The following is an 18,157-nucleotide window of genomic DNA, read 5'->3' as shown; positions in this document are numbered from 1 at the left end:
TTTATGTGTCAATCACCTTGAGATGGTAGCTTAGAAAGGGACTAATACATCACTGGGAATAATAATAATAATAATAATAATAATAATAATAATATACTAGTGTGCATATGAATGCATGTATTATGAATTAAATTTGTATACTGCCCTTCATCTGAAGGTCACAGGGTGGTTCACAGCATAAACATACAAAATGAGAACACAAAATACATCATAGAAGAACAAAAACAAACCAATAATTGCCTTGCCTTCCACAAACACATTCAAAAGGCCATAGAATGTGAAAATAACACACAATAATGCATTATATATGGGGAAATTGCAAACATGTTTATAATGTGCAAAAATGCATACAAAACCTGAATATGGTGAGCAATTCACAATAAAATGCTGATGAATTTTCATGAGGACTTTTTTAAACACACACACACATACACACACAAACTGATGTGGGAATATGGGCTATGGAACATGAGTGAAAAATGAGAAAGTAAAATACATTGGCTTATGCATCAATTAGGGGTGGCCAAATAAATTCAGCCATCCTTGTATATTTACATTTGTAAAGTGGGGTATCTATGTTTGTTTTAAAACTTCACCATAGAATGTATTGCTGTAATCCATTGCATCCACCTATTTTTCATAAGCCCTTGTGCATGCACACACACAAATACACACAGGCCCTTCATGATGTTCCTGGGAGTCCAGTAACCCCCCCCCCCCGAGTCCTCTTCTGAACTTTAGAAATATACTGGAAGAAAAGTATGTCTTTATTCCCCCAAATTGTGCTGCTGTTATCGACATCTGCTGCAATGAAGTCCATTCTGACTCCAGTATCTTACCAAAGTGTTACGACTCCGTCATGAATGCAATGAAACCTCATTCAGAGATTAATAGAGATGACTCTTAGAATTTTATAAACATATAGCTTTAATACATTTAATAAACTCTGTTAAATTAATACTGCTTTGGTACATTTGCATTGAAGCTCACTGCACATTAAGTTGGCAAACACACCTGTGATTATTATTAAACCAGGGGCTTTAAAAAAAGGAGGCATTAAATTATGTCCCTATTTCCATCAATATTTTAAATATATGCATTTCAGTTACTACATATATTTAAATATTATAAGTATTTGTATATGAGTAACAAAAAGGGTTTCATAAAATAACGAAAGCCATGTAATGTTAAACCCTGAGAAACCTTTGTTGTTCTGCATGAAGGACTATTATGATAAATAACCTCATTTCCGTGTTTTATTTCTTGGAAATAGAAACTCATAAAATGGAACTATATGATCAACATTAAATATGGCCCTTTGGAGTACCACAAATATATTACCCATGTCTTCCGTTTAAATATTCGTTTTGGTTTTAGTTTTCTGCACCACAGAGCATTCATTTTAGAAAGAAAATAAAGAAATTGCTTTAAATATGCTATTTTACAGGTAGCCATGGGTGTGTCGAGGTTATTTGCTTTTCTAAACATTTCACTTCAAAGGCAAAATTTCATGTTCAGTGTCTGAATTGATTGCAAATTTCACACTCAATGGTTCAATATCTCGACCCAAATCTATAGCACCATTTCCCCAGGTAAGTGCAGAGCAGCAAATCAGAAAATGTACATGGTTTGGTTTTCACCGTAAGCAGAGGAAGTCAGAATTTGCACAGACATAACCAAGGTTTTGCAGAAAGCTATAAATATCTGCTTGTGAAGGAACTGAAAGTGTTACATATTTTGGATATAAAACGGACAGCGTCATCGTACTCTGACCCTGTCAAAAAGGTCTGCAGATCTGATCTTAGCTCCAATTCCATTCCCACTAGAGTCTGCCGAAAGTGATGGTGGCGGCACATTTTTCTGTCTTATTTACATTGCTAACACTGCGCATTGCACATGCTGTAGCATCTGACGAATTTAAATAATTGTACAGCCAGCATAAATCCCCTGAGTTAGCCTGTGACATGCCTTCCTGAAACTCATGTGATGACATCGGAAGGTGGGTCTCCTGGTTGAAGCCAGAAGCCAAGGAAGGCGGTAACCCCCCAGCGAAAAGAAGGAACTGGCTCTGGAGAGAAGGGCTTAAAGAAAAAAGAGTGAAATGACTTGTAGTAGCACCTCAGGTAAAGGATTTCATCCGTGCGAGCTCACATGGGGTGTTGGCAACGCTACCGGCGATGTCAACAATCTCCAGCCAAAAATAGCTGTTAAGCAAGAGGCTACATTGTGTGGCGGGAGTCTTGCTTAGGGAAGAGCCGCAAATTTGGCCATCAACCAAGGGGAATTATTCCACGCCCCTTGGGATTTCAATGAAAAGCAACAAAGGGGATAATTAGACCAGCACGCATCCCTTTCGCTCTTTCCCGTCTTCCGCGCAGGCATGCCCACCAAACGTGAAATGTTCGCCTTTTCCCCTCAGACATGATGGTTGTTGAACTTATTTTTAGTGTCATTTGATAAGCCTCCCTGCTCGCAGAGAGACATCCCACTGACCCAGCCACTGGTCATTGTCTATACCGGTTCCCATCAAAGTACGCGCACTTTGTCAGGTTTCGACTCGAATATCCATTTTGCATCTGAAGTACAGTATCGAAAGTGACTGGATCATTTGAGCTTTTTTCTTCAGCTGCTGGCTCCTTCCTCCCCCACAGTGCTTCCACTCACGCTAACATAATTTGGCACTGCCGACGTGACACAACACTGGTTTTTCCATTAAAAAAAATAATAATACATAGTTTGTCAACGTTTTACCAATGGCCGGCACTCCTGCACATTTAATTTATAAACTGAAGAAAGGAGGTGCCTCGTCTTCCATCTCCCTCCTTTCTTGGCCCCAGTGTTGAATCTCCACCACAGCATGGTACCCCCTCAAAAAACTGAGTAATGCGCATACAGTAATAGGTCATTCAATGTCAAAAGGCATAAAAAAGATGAGCAAAACCTTCACAGGCTGCTGCTTGCTGTTGCCTTTAATTATATTAATTAAACTTTGAAATTCTCATGCACAGAGAGTTGCTGGCTTGTGACGCTGAAGAGCCCTTGGAGATTTGTGGGGTGGGGGGTGGGGGTTGGAGAGGAGAGAGAAAAGGACCCTGAGATACCAGCATTGTGGCAATGGTTTTTTTAAAAATCTTGTAACAATAACAACAACACATAAGCCTAGAATGGCTAGGTATGTTTACAGAGGCTAATGTTTTCATGTGCTACTGAGTGCCGAGTGCAAAAAACGGGGGGGAGTCGGAGAGGAAAAAATATCGGCCACAATGCCAAAGCCTGGGGTAGCGTCAGTCCCTCAATCTCTGCTCAAGATCCCTGGTTACAGGCTGTCTTCCTGTGGAATAACGCTCTATTAATTTTTCTTCCTGTCCTGGGTACATAATGAAAGAAAGGTGTCTTCAGAAACTAAAGGGCAAAGTCTCGCTTGCCACCAATACCTTGAGGCACCATGTCTACGATTTTGTCATGCATGTGCACTGCTCAGTGTTAAAGTGACAAGATTTTCAGTCAGAAGGTTCCCGTAAGGCACACTCCAGTGGGTGGCACAGTGGAGGGGGTTGGGGTGGGACTCGGAAGGATTTCGTGATATGACATGGCTGAGAGGCAATGAACTCTTGCATTTTTCCGAGCCTGGTGGGAATCCGAGTCTCCTGCCTGTGGCGAAGAGTTTCCTACTTGAGTAGCAAGTGCGCTGTCGTCGCGTCCAAGGAACAAGGCAGCTCCCACTAGAGGCGCATGAAGGCTCGAGTGCATATTGTTCAGCTACGATAACAACAAAAAGCCAATGTCATTGGTCATTCGGTTGTGATTCCTGAAGTGGATCTTTCGTTGAAAACCTAGACGCACACGCTTTATAACATCACCTTTAGGCCACAGCTTAATGGCAGAGTTATCTGCTTTGCATGCAGAAGGTTCCAGGTTCAGTCCCCAGCATCTCTCCAGGTTAAGACTGGGAGAGATTCCCACCTGGAATTCTGCCAGTCAATGTAGACAATGCTCTGGACCAATGGTTTGGCTTGGCATACGGCAGCTTCCTATGTTCCTAAATAATACAATATGGTAATGAATACTGCATGAGGTAACAAGCTGAGAAGAAAATGGCGGGCATCATAGCTTAGTGCAACAGTAGGTGGCTTGCGGTGGAATCAAATGCAGCAAAAATTCCAGGCTGAGAGGCTGGAGATGTTCTGAGGATTTTGTTTAAGTGCTTTGTTGTCGTTCTTTGGTTGCATCGCAGAAGTGGTGGCTGTTCATCCTCTTTGCCTTCCTTTACTGAGACTGAACTCGGGTGAAGTTCATGCATCGGCCCTAAAAAAAAGAGAGAGAATACAATGCAGGTGTTAGTGCGAATTACGGTAATAACTACATTTTAAAAACAAAGACAGAATGGTTGGATAATTAGTATGGATATAATCCTTTTGGATATACAGTGGTACCTCGACTTACGAACGACTCAACAACCGAATTTTTTTACTTACAAATGGGGGTAATGGCTGTGAGCTTACGAATGTCTCGACATCCGAAAGGAAACTGCGGTGGTTTTAGATAGGGATTTTTTGACTTATGAATTTTTAGATAGGGTTGCTTCGACTTACGAATTTTTCTGTTTCCAATGTATTCCTATGGGAAATCGTGTTTCCAATGGCGTTTTTCGACATGAATTTTTCGACCTACAAAGGTGCCTTCGGAATGGATTAAATCCGTAAATCTGTAATCCCACTGTAATCCCTGAGAATGACCATGCAATGCAATTGTTGGCAATAGGAACCCTGGCTATTCAGTCTTTCAGATAACTGGAATCCTATATAAACCCATAACAAGAAAGAGAGAAAGCAACAGAGCAGCTCATGGCACCTTAAAGACTAACAAATTTATTAGCTTTTGAGGCCTACAGTCCACTTCATCAGATTTTGAAGCCTAATTCAGGACAATACTTCATGCATCTGGTGACATAGGTCGTATTCCACAAGTGTTTGTGTTATAAAAAACAAACACTGTTAGTCTTTAAGATCTTTCTTTTCATTTCGGCATGTGCTTGTTGCTATGGTCCAAGTACCATGAGTAAGAAATCCCTGCTGATGTGTCACTAGATCCTGATCTATTTCCTGCCCACCTGGACAACAGATTAACACAACCATCCATCTAGAAAAATATGGTCAAAAGAGACGTGTTGAAAGAGCTGTCATTAATGGTATCCCATATATTATTGTCTCTGAACATTTAAACAACGCATATATTGATATTCAGTGGAAGACGCCACGGTTTGGTCTATCCTCTGGCTTTGCTGAAGACTAATCTCCAAATAAGGTTGCTAATGACAAGCAAATTACACTACTTGTTGGATATCTTATTGTGTATGAACCAAAGGATTAACAATGGGACGCTGTCCAAGTTCTAACTTGGAGGGGCCTGGTGTATTTGCTTTGGCTTATGCAAAGATCTCATGTCTGACATGCTCCTCTGATTTTGGCTCCAAAGAATGAAAATGAAGTCAGTCAGGTGATAAGCTTTCCGTGGGTCAATTAAATCATTGTTTAAATCAGCATGGTAAAGTACACTATGTAATTTCTCACGGCCTCTTTCTCATGGAATACTGCAACTGATTCTACAGCCATGCATCAGATGAATTAGGTGTTGGCCTACAAAAGCTTATGCTAGGATAAAGGTGTCAGTTCCACAGAAATCATTGGAGGTTTTGCTACAACCGACTGAATGCAGAACTTTTTCTGGACCGTTTAAGTACCATGTACCCGATTTCTCTAATAAAAATTTTTACCATAGTAAACTAAGACCATAACTCTCTTTAAACACATTGTCCGCGGTGGGTAGATTAATGTAATCGTGATTTGCATCATCACCCAGCAGAAGGCCTTGATTAAAATCAAGAGGATGAGCAGCTTGCTCAGCAACTAGGGCCACACTGAGTATGCATCGTGCTCTGAAGGAATGTAGATTTACATATATTAGTTGCATGCAATTAACATAATTTGCACAACACATTCAGGACCATGACTAGTGTCAGCCTACAGTTGGTGAAATTGCTACTCTTCATGATTTAAATCAGAAACTGTTTTGAAATGTTTAGGTTGCTTTTGAACTAATTAACACACTGTAAGGCAATATTAACTAATATACTTAATTTATTTCCCCCCTTCCCTGCTTTTTTTTCTTTTTTGAAAAGAGATGATCTAGCGAAGTCCCAGTGAGTGCAAAAATACCCAGGGAGAGAGAGAGAGATACAGGATCTTCCTGCACTTGGAAGTCCAGAATAGCCCGTGTGGATGGGGAATGCAGATTCCACTTCTGACGGCAGAAGATCTTAAACTTGTGCAACTCAGAATAATTGCCTACATCTGATCCCAGCACACACCTGTGCTCAGATGTAAAAAAAAAAAAACCTGCCCGCTTCTGCAGACAAATGCAAATGGCATATATGTCCCTGTGTCCTGCAACTTTGATGCACAGGTTTTGTGTGTATCTGAAGAAGTGTGCATGCACACGAAAGCTCATACCAAAATAAAAACTTAGTTGGTCTTTAAGGTGCTACTGAAGGAATTTTTTTAGGTTTTGTGTGTGCTCGTCAAACAATTTTGGGGTGCATATCTGGATCAGGCCCACTGCTTTTAAAATCCACTCTGCTGTTTCTTTTTTAAGTAGGGGAAAAGAAAACTTCTCTATGGCATGCAAGCGAAATCTACACAGTTTTTTAAAAAACAAACAAACAAACACGAATCAATTATGAAAAGTATTCAGCTAACTTTTACTTAGTAAACCCACTGAAATCATTGGACCTGAGTTAGTCATGTGCATTCATTTCAATGGGCCTGCTCTGAGTAAATGTATGTTAAATACAAATTATGTGTTTCCCCCACCCCACCCAAACCATTCATAGAACAGTATCACAAAATAAATACAGCAACCATAAACATGTGTCCACAGCACTGGAGTAATCTTTCTGCAAATGGGGTTGTGGTGGTGCGCTTGTCCTGAGGTTGAAATGCCCCTTTCTAGGCCAGGATCTGACACAACCGTTAGGTGCCATCCAGGTCCCCCTTTCTGTGGTGGCTCCCTGTTTGTGGAATGCCCTCCCCAGGGTGGTTCATTTGGCACCTTCAATATACCCCGTTAGGCACCAGGCGAAACATTCCTCTTCAACCAGGCCTTTGATCGATTAATATTCTACAGACTTTTAGTTGTGGTTGTCTCTTCTTGTTTTTGTTTTGACTATTTATTTGTGCTTTTACCTTGCATTCTTATCTTGTGATCCACCCCGAGATCTTATGATGAGGGGTGGTATATAAGTCTAATCAATCGCTAAAATAACTAAAAATCGCATTGGATTAAAATGCGGTGCTAAAAAAGCACAGCGCAGCACAGTCAAGGGACTGGAAAAGTGTGTGTTGTATGTACAATCTCAGTGGAATGGGTTCCTATTACGGATCGAGAACTTTGCCATCTCAATATTGAGTAAATCATAGATATAGTAAGTCATAGATATAGACCAGCCTTCCCCAACCAATGTTTTGAACAACAACTCTAATCATTGCTCACCATTGGCCATGCTGGCTGGCTGGGACTGTGGGGAGTCACAGTCCAAAACATCTGGAGGGCACCACAGTTTGAGAACCACCAGAGACCACACCAGAACATTAAGACTAGCAAGATGCATCCAGTTGCCTGAGCTTTCTTATTTGTCTCACAGTGTATTCACTGTGTGCCTAGATTTCCATAGCCGACAACTCTAGTGTTCTGATCGTAATGCCCTGGCGCATTTTCACACGTTGACTGGGGATCTGTAACCCTGAGCTGAAACAAGTAGGGCTTTCCAAATTAGCAAATGAAATATATTATGAATATTCAGATCAGAACACACATATGCTGGGTTCGGATTTACTGGAAGTCAAGCAACCTAATCTAAGCTGAAGTTTGAATTTTGAATAGCATGTGAATGAAGTGAAGTAGACAAAGACTGCGGGAAAACTCCCTCTTGACTTCCGTGGACTCTGATGTACATATGTTATGGTGAATGTTTGAAAACGGTTGACATTTACATGGGAATGTTGACAATCTCAGAACTCTGTCAAGGTCTAAAGAAATCAAGAGACACCACAGTAGATGTTGACAGTCATCTAAATGTGATTGTCAGCATTCTCTTGCGTATGTCACCAAAGTAGGGACATACATACATGTATCTCTTTTCAGGAATCCAGAAAAGACATCTGAGATTGTCAGCATTCCAAATGCAATTGCAAATAGTCACCAATGCCAAACATTTATGCATCATCCACAGCAATAATAATAATAATAATAATAATAATAATAATAATAAAACAACTTGACATTCATGGAATGTGTTCAAATATTAAAAGTGGCTCGCATATATTGCCTCCAAAAATGGTTGGATGAGGTCAGGCATCGTGACAAACCATAGTTTTCACTGTGTATATATAAACAAGAAACTAAAAGTAGCACTTGGATGGAAAGTAAACTACGTATAAACTGAGAAACTGCATAGAAAGTAAACTACGTATAAACTGCATAGAGGAGAAAGCATGTGAGCTTAAAGCATCTCATGCTTGTAATGACAAACTATGGTTTGCAGTTAATCTGAATGCAGTTGTTGAGTCCATCTTTATTACTACTGGCTTGCAAATTGCAAATGACCAGTGTTTGACTATGAAACTGATTGGAAACCATCCCAAATAGCTTATTTCTGTGTGGGAAGATGTCACACCACTGATCTCACTACTGTCCAGTGTGGCTCACAACAGCGGATGTCTTCCTCACTCTGGCAACTCGAGATCCTTGTTGCTGGAGATACTGGGAAATGAACCTGAGACCTTGTACATACAAAGGCCTTTCTATCTCCCCATGGTTCTTACCACTCGCCACCATCCAGCTACCAAGTGAACAGAGGGCTATGAGATATTCATCCATGTCAACGGAGCATTTTCTCTTCATGCATTCTCAATTTTATCTCCCCCCTCCATACTGATGGGCTTGCAGATGAGAGGCATTAAATCAAAACCGCACATAGAAGAGGGGATCTTTTTGTGAGCTGCAAGCCTGCTTTATCCGAAGGCAGGATGTTGGAAAACACACAGAAAGTGCTAATTAACTTTGAAGGTCGGGGTGTTGTATCGCCATGGATGTAACAGCAAAGATTCCATGCCAGCGCAGAAAAGAACAAGTTGCACGTGTAGGTAATGGAATGTGACAAGGTTTACGCTGCTTTGCAATGCATGCATGCAGAGGGCACATTAAAAGTTGCCACAGAAAGCCGAAGCAACTTCCTGGCGTTGAAATTAATTTGTTGTCCCAAATCCTACCCAGAACCCATTGCTCCCGATTCCAGTTCCACGCACATTTGAAACCTGAGGAGTGGCACCTGAAATTCAGTGCATAAGACTTAAAATGTATAAATAAATAAATAAATAAATAAGAAGAGCCCCAACGCATCTGTTCAAGGTAAATGTTCAAACACCCCTTTTGCATGTGAACGGTGCCATTTTGGCTATACAGTGGTACCTCTACTTACGAATTTAATGAGTTCTGAACGCACATTTGTAAGTCGAAAAATTTTGTAAGTCGAATCCCATAGGAATGCATTGGGAGAAAAAATTCGTAAGTAGAAGCAACCCTATCTAAAAATTCGTAAGCAGAAAAAATCCTATCTAAACCACATCCAAGATGGCGGACAGAGCTCCTTTCGTAAGTAGAAACATTCGTAAGTAGAGTTATTCGTAAGTAGAGGTACCACTGTACAGTCATACCTCGGTTTAAGTACGCTTTGGTTTGAGTACTTTCAGTTTAAGTACTCCACGGACCCGTCTGGAACGGATTAATCCACTTTCCATTACTTTCAATGGGAAAGTTCGCTTCAGGTTAAGTACGGACTTCCAGAACCAATTACATTCATGCTTCGGGTTAAGTACGCTTCAGTTTAAGTACTCTGCGGACCGTCTGGAACAGCTTAATCCACTTTCCATTACTTTCAATGGGAAAGTTCGCTTCAGGTTAAGTACAGACTTCCGGAACCAATTGTGTACTTAAACCGAGGTACCACTGTATAAGGATCGACCCCCACCACTGAGCTTTTTTGGGGGGGAGGGAATGCTATTGCATTATAAAGCTGTATATAAAACCTGTTTTTAGGGTCTTTCTTCTTGTGACATCCCTCTCTTTTGAATTGTCTCCCCAAAGTTCAGTTTAATTGCTTTTGATTTTTCCTCCTCTCTCACAGGTTAGATTTTGTTGCCTGCACTGTGATCACACCATGGGGTTTTTTTCTGTACAGTTTTTATTTTCTTCTGTGTTCTACCTGGGGAGGCCATGGCTGAAGAACGACTAATGAACTATTTTAAATAAAGTAGCGTTAGATATGGGATGGAATTCACTGATTGCGATTTCCCTCCTCCAGCACAGAAAAACCTGAGGAAGCTGATCTACCTTCTCAGCCCCACTGCCACAGTCTGTCATTGCGGTGGCTTAATGTTACATTCATGCCCTCTTACTCAATTAAACAATCAATACATCCAATTTGAATTCAGATGTATCATGCCTTGTAAATCATTGGGTCATAAACCTTAACAATACCAACATGCAGTCAGTATAAAATTGAACTAAATTAGTGTCTTAGGGCTACACTAATTAAAACATGAGTTATGCAGGCATCTCGTGAGTGATCAGCGTAGCTTGGGTGGGGCAATATGCTTAAGGACGCAGGTTTAAGGAAAGGGACCTGTTTTGGAATCCTAAAAGAGATTTTGAAGCAGCACACTAGTTTGATGCCTTTATCAACCTTGAACTTTCACCCTTACTATCTCGAAAAACCAAGTGTTTGGAATCCACTATAAGAGACCAGCAGCATAACGTTTAAAAAGAAAAAAGCTAAGAAGGAACTTCTGAAAAGGACCTCTTTGCACTTAGTGTGACACTTGTAGGATCACTCCACCAATAAATAAATAAAACAGGCAGTATTAAAGCCATTGGGTGACATCCAAAGGAAGTCATGCCCATGGAAATCACTGGACTTAAGTCCATTACTTTTGATGGGTCTGCCCTGCGCATGACTTCACATTGGATATCACCCGCTGCGAATATGATTGGTGCAGTGTGTAAGGCAAGCGCCAGCCATTTCTAATTTGAGTGACAATTCCCGTCAACTTCACTTTAAATTATTTTGGGGGTGCCCATTATCTCGTGAAAAGGTGCAAGTTTCAGGAGGCACCGAATCAGTTGCGATTGCCCAAAAGAAAGAAATGCAACGAGTTGCTTGTCTTGTCGAAAGTCAATATTAACTTCCCTCAATGTTACTCAGATGTTTCCACCAAAAAAGGACCAACTTGGCTGTCTCTTGGTGCAGACCCGAGTTATGGAGCCCAAGCTTCCACAGCCACCACTTGGCCATGAACCACCATTCTTCCAGCTAGACTGGTGACTGGGAGCGGCCGCCGAGACCATGTAACACCGGTCCTGAAATACCTTCATTGGCTCCCAGTGCATTTCCGAGCACAATTCAAAGTGTTGGTGCTGACCTTTAAAGCCCTAAATGGCCTCGGTCCAGTATAGCTGAAGGAGCGTCTCCACCTCCATCGTTCAGCCCGGACAAAAACCGAGCTCTGAGGGCCTTCTGGCGGTTCCCTCACTGCGAGAAGTGAGGTTACAGGGAACCAGGCAGAGGGCCTTCTCGGTAGTGGCACCCCCCCTGTGGAACGCCCTCCCACCAGATGTCAAGGAAATAAACAACTACCTGATTTTTAGAAGACATCTGAAGGCAGCCCTGTTTAGGGAAGTTTTTAATGTTTGATGTTTTGTCTTGTTTTTAATATTCTGTTGGGAGCCGCCCAGGGTGGCTGGGGAGGCACGGTCAGATGGGCGGAGTAAAGGTAAAGGGACCACTGACCATTAGGTCCAGTCGGACCGACTCTGGGGTTGCGGCGCTCATCTCGCGTTATTGGCCAAGGGAGCCGGCGTACAGCTTCCAGGTCATGTGGCCAGCATGACAAAGCTGCTTCTGGCGAAACAGAGCAGCACATGAAAACGCCGTTTACCTTCCCACTGTAGTGGTACCTATTTATCTACTTGCACTTTGACGTGCTTTCGAACTGCTAGGTTGGCAGGAGCTGGGACCGAGCAACAGGAGCTCACCCCGCCACAGGGATTCGAACCACCGACCTTCTGATCAGCAAGCTGTAGGCTCAGTAGTTTAACCCACAACGCCACCTGGGTCCGATGGGTGGAGTATAAGTAATAAATAATAATAATAATAACAATAATAATAATAATAATTCCGTTCTCTCTCTCCATGTGAATGAAGGTAGGGGCTCTCTAGCCCTCCGCAACTTGCTGAAGAACTGTGAGATACACACACACACACACACACACACACACACACACACAACCGACATAACTTTGCAGCACAGGAATACTTTTATCAGTACAATCCTCCCTCAACACGCCCACCTGACTGCACTGCTGAGAGGTAAAATAGATCATGTGCACGCTGCGAAAATCCTGAAGCAAGATTGCATGCAACCATTTCCCCCGGGTCCTCTATGATGGCCAGACCTTTATGCTTTTGGACAAATGAGCGATAAAGCACAAGGCGCGGATAGCACAACAGTGCAGAACTAGTTAAAAAAATAATAATTCCCAAGGTATTTAGTTGCAAGCATCTCCCTCTACCCGTGTTACATTTAGCATTTAGGAGCTGACACCACCAGCCCACTGCTGAACTTAAGTGTCATGTTTTCCAGTCTGGGAGGCGTTAACATTCTAGCGGCGCTAACATTCCCCTGTGCCTCCTCTGGCTCCCAGCACAGGATGTATTTCACTGCTATAACTGCTGGAATATTGGGCTCACCTCATAAATATCCATGGACACCTGCAGTTTAGTTTAAATACTGTATATATATTTAAACACAGGGAGTGGATTGATATATTTACTTTGGAAAGGGATTAGTAAATGCCAGCGCTCTAGGCGGCTTTGAAATGTGGCCAAAGTTTTAAACAGGCACTTCCTTGCGCAGATTCTTTGGCTGACAAAAAGTCCTTCAAGAACAAAGACTAAGGCAGTCAGTTTGTGTCCTTTAAGAGGCTAACTCAATCGTTTCAGCACATACTTTCAAACAGCCAGATACATGCAATATTCACAGAAAGCGAGTAAGTTTTTTTAATTAACTAAACCAGAATGTCATTTTCAAAGGCATTCCGACTCTAGATTATTACTGCACCCAGATTATTACCAGATTATTTCCTAAGGGATTATGTATTGTATATCTTCCTCTTGTGGCTGTAAGTCGCTTGGAGACCGTCGGGCGACAAGCAACTAACAAGTTTAATAAATGAAATGAGTCTAAAATCCTCCTTGTTATTTAACCGGGTGATGTTCTAAACTATGCCAGGGTGAGATAGATGTCTCCCAGATTTCTATACTTCTGATTGTCATAATGAATTGGTGGGATTCACAGGGACAAGACAGGCCTGGGCATTGGAAATGGGATGGGCCAAATTCACTAAAGGCAGGTTGTTGTTGTTTAGTCGTTTAGTCATGTCCGACTCTTCGTGACCCCATGGACCAGAGCACGCCAGGCACTCCTGTCTTCCACTGCCTCCCGCAGTTTGGTCAAACTCATGTTCGTAGCTTCGAGAACACTGTCCAACCATCTCATCCTCTGTCGTCCCCTTCTCCTTGTGCTCTCCAGCTTTCCCAACATCAGGGTCTTTTCCAGGGAGTCTTCTCTTCTCATGAGGTGGCCAAAGTATTGTAGCCTCAGCTTCAGGATCTGTCCTTCCAGTGAGCACTCGAAGGAAGGACAGATCCTGAAGCTGAGGCTACAATACTTGGTATCTCTGCCCATATCCACACCATACGTTCCAAGCATTATTAACAGCCATGGCTCCTCCCAAAGAATCCTGGGAAATGTAGTTTGTTAAGGGTGCTGAGTTGTTAGGGGAATCCCGATTCCTTATTCAGAATATATACCTGGTGAACAACATGGGTGAGTTTTTAAAAACCTTGGTTGGCAGTCTGAACAGGCTTGCTCACATGTTAAGCAGAACACAGGTATAAGCATGTTTCTACACACACACAAGTGTTTGTGTGAAAGAAACACGATTTCATGCATATGAAAGAAACACGATTTCATGCATATAAAATCGGAGCCAGTGAATGTTAAACGCATCCCTCATTGCAATTAACTGGAAGTAAATAAAACGGAATGGGCTAAAAGAAAACAATTCCAATTGCATCTCCAGGTGGATAGCATCCTAGCACAGTAAAGTTTGAACATACAAACATTTGGTGTGGAGAGGGGTGGAGGTAGAAGAGGAGGTTTAATTGGTGCCAAAATTTTGACTTTAAAAGCTGAGAGGAATTTTGGAGTGCAAGATCTCACCCTGGTGCAAATTAATTGAAACAAAGCATGTTTTCTATCTTACTCATAATCCTGTACTCAAAACAAACATGAAAAGTCAGTTGATCACTATGGTGTCGGAAGCCTGCAGCCAATAGAAGGAATGATGCGCTCACCACAATATATTGAGGTTCTACGAAAGAGAGTTATTCCAGAGCTGGAAAAGAGGTATCCTGACGGTACTGGGATAATTCATGACAAAGCAACAATACAGGTACCTGATTGGCCAGGGAATTCCCCGGATGTAAATCCCATTGAGAATTTGTGGGCAATACGCAAAAGTCGCCTCCGTGCTGTAGACTGTACGGCTATGGAGAAGCTCATTCAGGCGCTGATTCAAGTGTGGTACAGGGATCCAAAAATCAACAGTGACTGTTCGAAACTAGTAGACTCCATGCCAAACTGTGTTCAAATGCTGCTTAAAAATACTAATGTACGTATATGGGAGTTTTGTACATGTATATGTGAGTTTTGTACAATAAATGACATTTATTAAAACCATGGAGAGACCTGGTCTAAATAAGGACACTGGATTCTTATCTCATTATACATGATAAAGCTTTCTTTAGCACCTCACCCCTTGCTTTTTCCTGCAAGACCAATTGCAGTCGTTAACAGTCATCAACAGGTTTACCACTCCTATCAGCCAATCACCCATTCCCACCACCCTTCTGAGTAATACTCCTCCCCACCCTCTCACTATATATAAGGGTCTGGTGACTTCTCTTTCAGTGTATCTGAAGAAGTGTGCATGCACACGAAAGCTCATACCTATGACAAACTTAGTTGGTCTCTAAGGTGCTACTGGAAGGATTTTTTAAATTTTGTTTTAATAAACGACATTGTTTGTCTCAATTAATTTGCACAAGGGTGTATGTCCCAGGAACCCGATTGCCCCGCAGAGGATCCTGTAACCCGGGTAATGAAACAAGTGCTGTGGCCTGCTGGAGAAAGGGTCCCAAGAGAGCCAAGAGACTATTATGGGCCATGTTTTTGTTTTGTTTTTAGTTCACAGGGAGGCTGCTTTTAGCAAATGCTATTAAGGGCAGCTCTTTTATCCCTGCTAATAGTGCTTATTTTGTAACTGGGCATATGGACCTAACAACCATGCAGCCACATAGCATAAACCCCTCACGTACACAGTTGTCAGTCATTTAACCCGGTGAGCGCTGGGCCTGAAGAGGCAATGCAGACAGTTCATACCACTGCACCAGCGTTAACAGCTCTGTCACCACCGAAGAGCAAAGAAACAAGCAAATCAAGGTTATTTTCAACGGTGGGCTTTATCTGCCTGTGGTCAGAATGAGTTCTTGGGAGGTCAGGTAAGGGAAGCAATGCGGTTTCCTCTGTTCGTGAACTGACCTGGGATTTTCGGATGTAGGACGGTATACAAATTTAATTAATAGTAATAATACCGTAACTGCAAATGTTCATAAACAAGCTTGTTTTACATGTAAATCTAGGACCGATTAACCATTAGTGGTGAAACTGTATACAGTGGACCCGCGTCCAGTAACAGTAGTTGTTTGATATACCTCATTTAAGCCATTATTTGCCAGTCCTTTCGAACTATACATCTCCCCACCCCCTCAACAGGCAACCCTGGAACTTGCTGTTCCGAATGCTTGCAAAGCAGCACGGCAATATTTAAATTAATCACGATTATTTAAAAAATTGCCATTATTTCTACATAATAAACTAGGAAGGCCGGGACTCTAAAACAAGGCACGGTGCGCATGAGATTGCTAAATGCTGCAGTCGTTAGGAACAAGGATTAAAATAGTATCGGGGTTTAACTCTTCAAGGAACGAAGGCAGATTCCTCATTAAGACAGTGATTGATAGATCCAGAGGCAGTAAGAGCTGAACCAGTACTTTAAACAGAGGAGGCAAAAGAAACAGAGACCCTCGGACACATTCTGCATATAACAGCCCTCTAGATGCCACTGTCATCCAGCTGTCATTTCACCAACCAAAGCAGTTGTTATGCTACCGGACAGCTAGCCTCTGAAGCACTGTTAAGTGCAATGAATGCAAAGCCCACCCCAAAAAGAGTCTAAGTGCCCGGGCACCCTCCCTCCCTCAAGGCTAAGTGTGTGTTTCTGCTCCTTTATGTTGTTTTTTCTGGCTACAGAGAACACAACTAGAAGATTCAACGTTTCTTCATGGAGGGATACGTGGGATTTATGTTAAGAATTTATTTGTTTGTTTGGTGTCTCTCTCTGTGTGTGTGTGGGGGGGGGCAGAGATTGGCCTATAGTACAAACAGCTTGCAGTGCAGCCAAAGTCCTGATTCAAGCAATTACTGCACGGGATGCGATATTTGCATCGAGCGCACTATACTGCTTTGTTTCCTTCAAATTATTTTTGAGCGCCTGCGTGTGCGCATGCACACGGGGGTGAAGAAGGGATGCATTTCCTAAATCAATACATCGAAGTGAGTCCCGCGGCCATGGGGCTCCCATGGAAAAGAATACAACAGCCCCTGGAGCATAGCTGCCAAGTTATCCCTTTTTAAAGGGATTTTCCCTTATGCTGAATAGGCTTCCTCGCGAGAAAAGGGAAAACTTGGCAGCTATGCCCTGGAGAGAGAGGAGAGCAGGCCGAGGGCTGATCAAACAAAGGCAAGCACAGGATCTCGCTCTCTCTCCCTGAGGCAGGGTGTAAATAAAGGTAAGCAGCATCTCTCTTTGCAGCAAGCCCCTGGCCATGCCCTCCTTCTCGTTTTTTGAAGGGGGGGGGAGACCCATCTCAGCACCTTGTCAGCTGCAACTGTGGACACAGCACAATGCCACAGGAACGGCTGAGCTGACCCATCAACGCCAGCCCTGCGATCTCAGCAGGGTGGACAGTCGGGAGAGCAGATCTGGCATGACAGTTAAATGTGCTCTCCTCGCCTTCTGATGACATCCTTGACAAACAACCTTCATGTTTCAGCATTCGGATATCGTCAAGGGTTGGAGCTGCATGCCGCTGCAATTTTCAGCTGGCCTAGGCTCATTTCAGGCACTAGAAGTCACACTTCCAAGGGTGTCCCAGAAGCCAGCTTGGGAATGGGAGCCCTCCGGCTGCACGCCAAGTCTAACTGGGTCATCCAATAAGCTGCCCCAGACTGAATCAAACCACTGGTCCGTTTAACTCAGTACTGTCTACACCAGTGGTTCCCAAACGTTTTTGGGCCACCACCCTCTTGGCTCCATAAACTCGTCCTCAGTTCCCACTACCCTGCCTTGTACAAGGCATGATTCAGAACAGCAGTTTGCATGACCCACTAAGGAAGACAATAACACAATAAAACTCAAAACAGTAACAATTAATTGCACATCTGTCCAGTTAAAACTATTTGGCTTAATTAATTCAACAAAATTGATTCGTCAGGGTGGGTGGTGGGAGGCGGGTCAGCAATAACTCGCAAGGTATATGTGAGTTTAACTCTTTATTCAAATAAACAAAGCAGCTCATGCCTAGTGAGCATAACAACTCTTCCCAGTAAGGCTTGCCCCAATGAGGCAGTTGTGAGGACTGAAGGCCTTTACCTCCCCACAGCTCTCAAAGTCTCCTCCCTCCTAAGCAACCTGAGATTTATCCGCCTTGTCTGTCTTTGCTCTGCCTTCTTCATACCTCTTCTGGTTCTGGGAGACTGAGGGGAGGGGAGTTGGTTGCAGCAGGAGGGGGAGACTCCCAGGCTTCAGGAGCAGCCTGCCTGACCTCTGCCTCTTGGCTCCCCTCCCCTCCTCTCCAGCC

At 42.8% G+C, this 18,157-nt stretch overlaps 1 protein-coding gene across 1 annotated transcript in view; it reads right to left on the bottom strand.

Moving 5' to 3' along the window:
• Window positions 1-909: 909 nt before the first annotated feature.
• ANTXR2 (ANTXR cell adhesion molecule 2) overlaps window positions 910-18,157 on the bottom strand; it is a 145,581-nt gene continuing 128,333 nt past the window's right edge. Inside the window, exon 17 of the mRNA XM_035111642.3 lies at window positions 910-4,305. Coding sequence (XP_034967533.1) covers window positions 4,267-4,305 — 39 coding nt within the window. The 3' untranslated portion in view covers window positions 910-4,266. The remainder of the gene's footprint in view (window positions 4,306-18,157) is intronic.

The sequence above is a fragment of the Zootoca vivipara genome, chromosome Z1, assembly GCF_965207765.1.
Source record: "Zootoca vivipara chromosome Z1, rZooViv2.hap1.1, whole genome shotgun sequence".
In the NCBI taxonomy this organism is placed as follows: Eukaryota; Metazoa; Chordata; class Lepidosauria; order Squamata; family Lacertidae; genus Zootoca; species Zootoca vivipara.
Note: the sequence above shows the minus strand (reverse complement) of the source record. Positions and strands in the feature narration are given on the sequence as shown.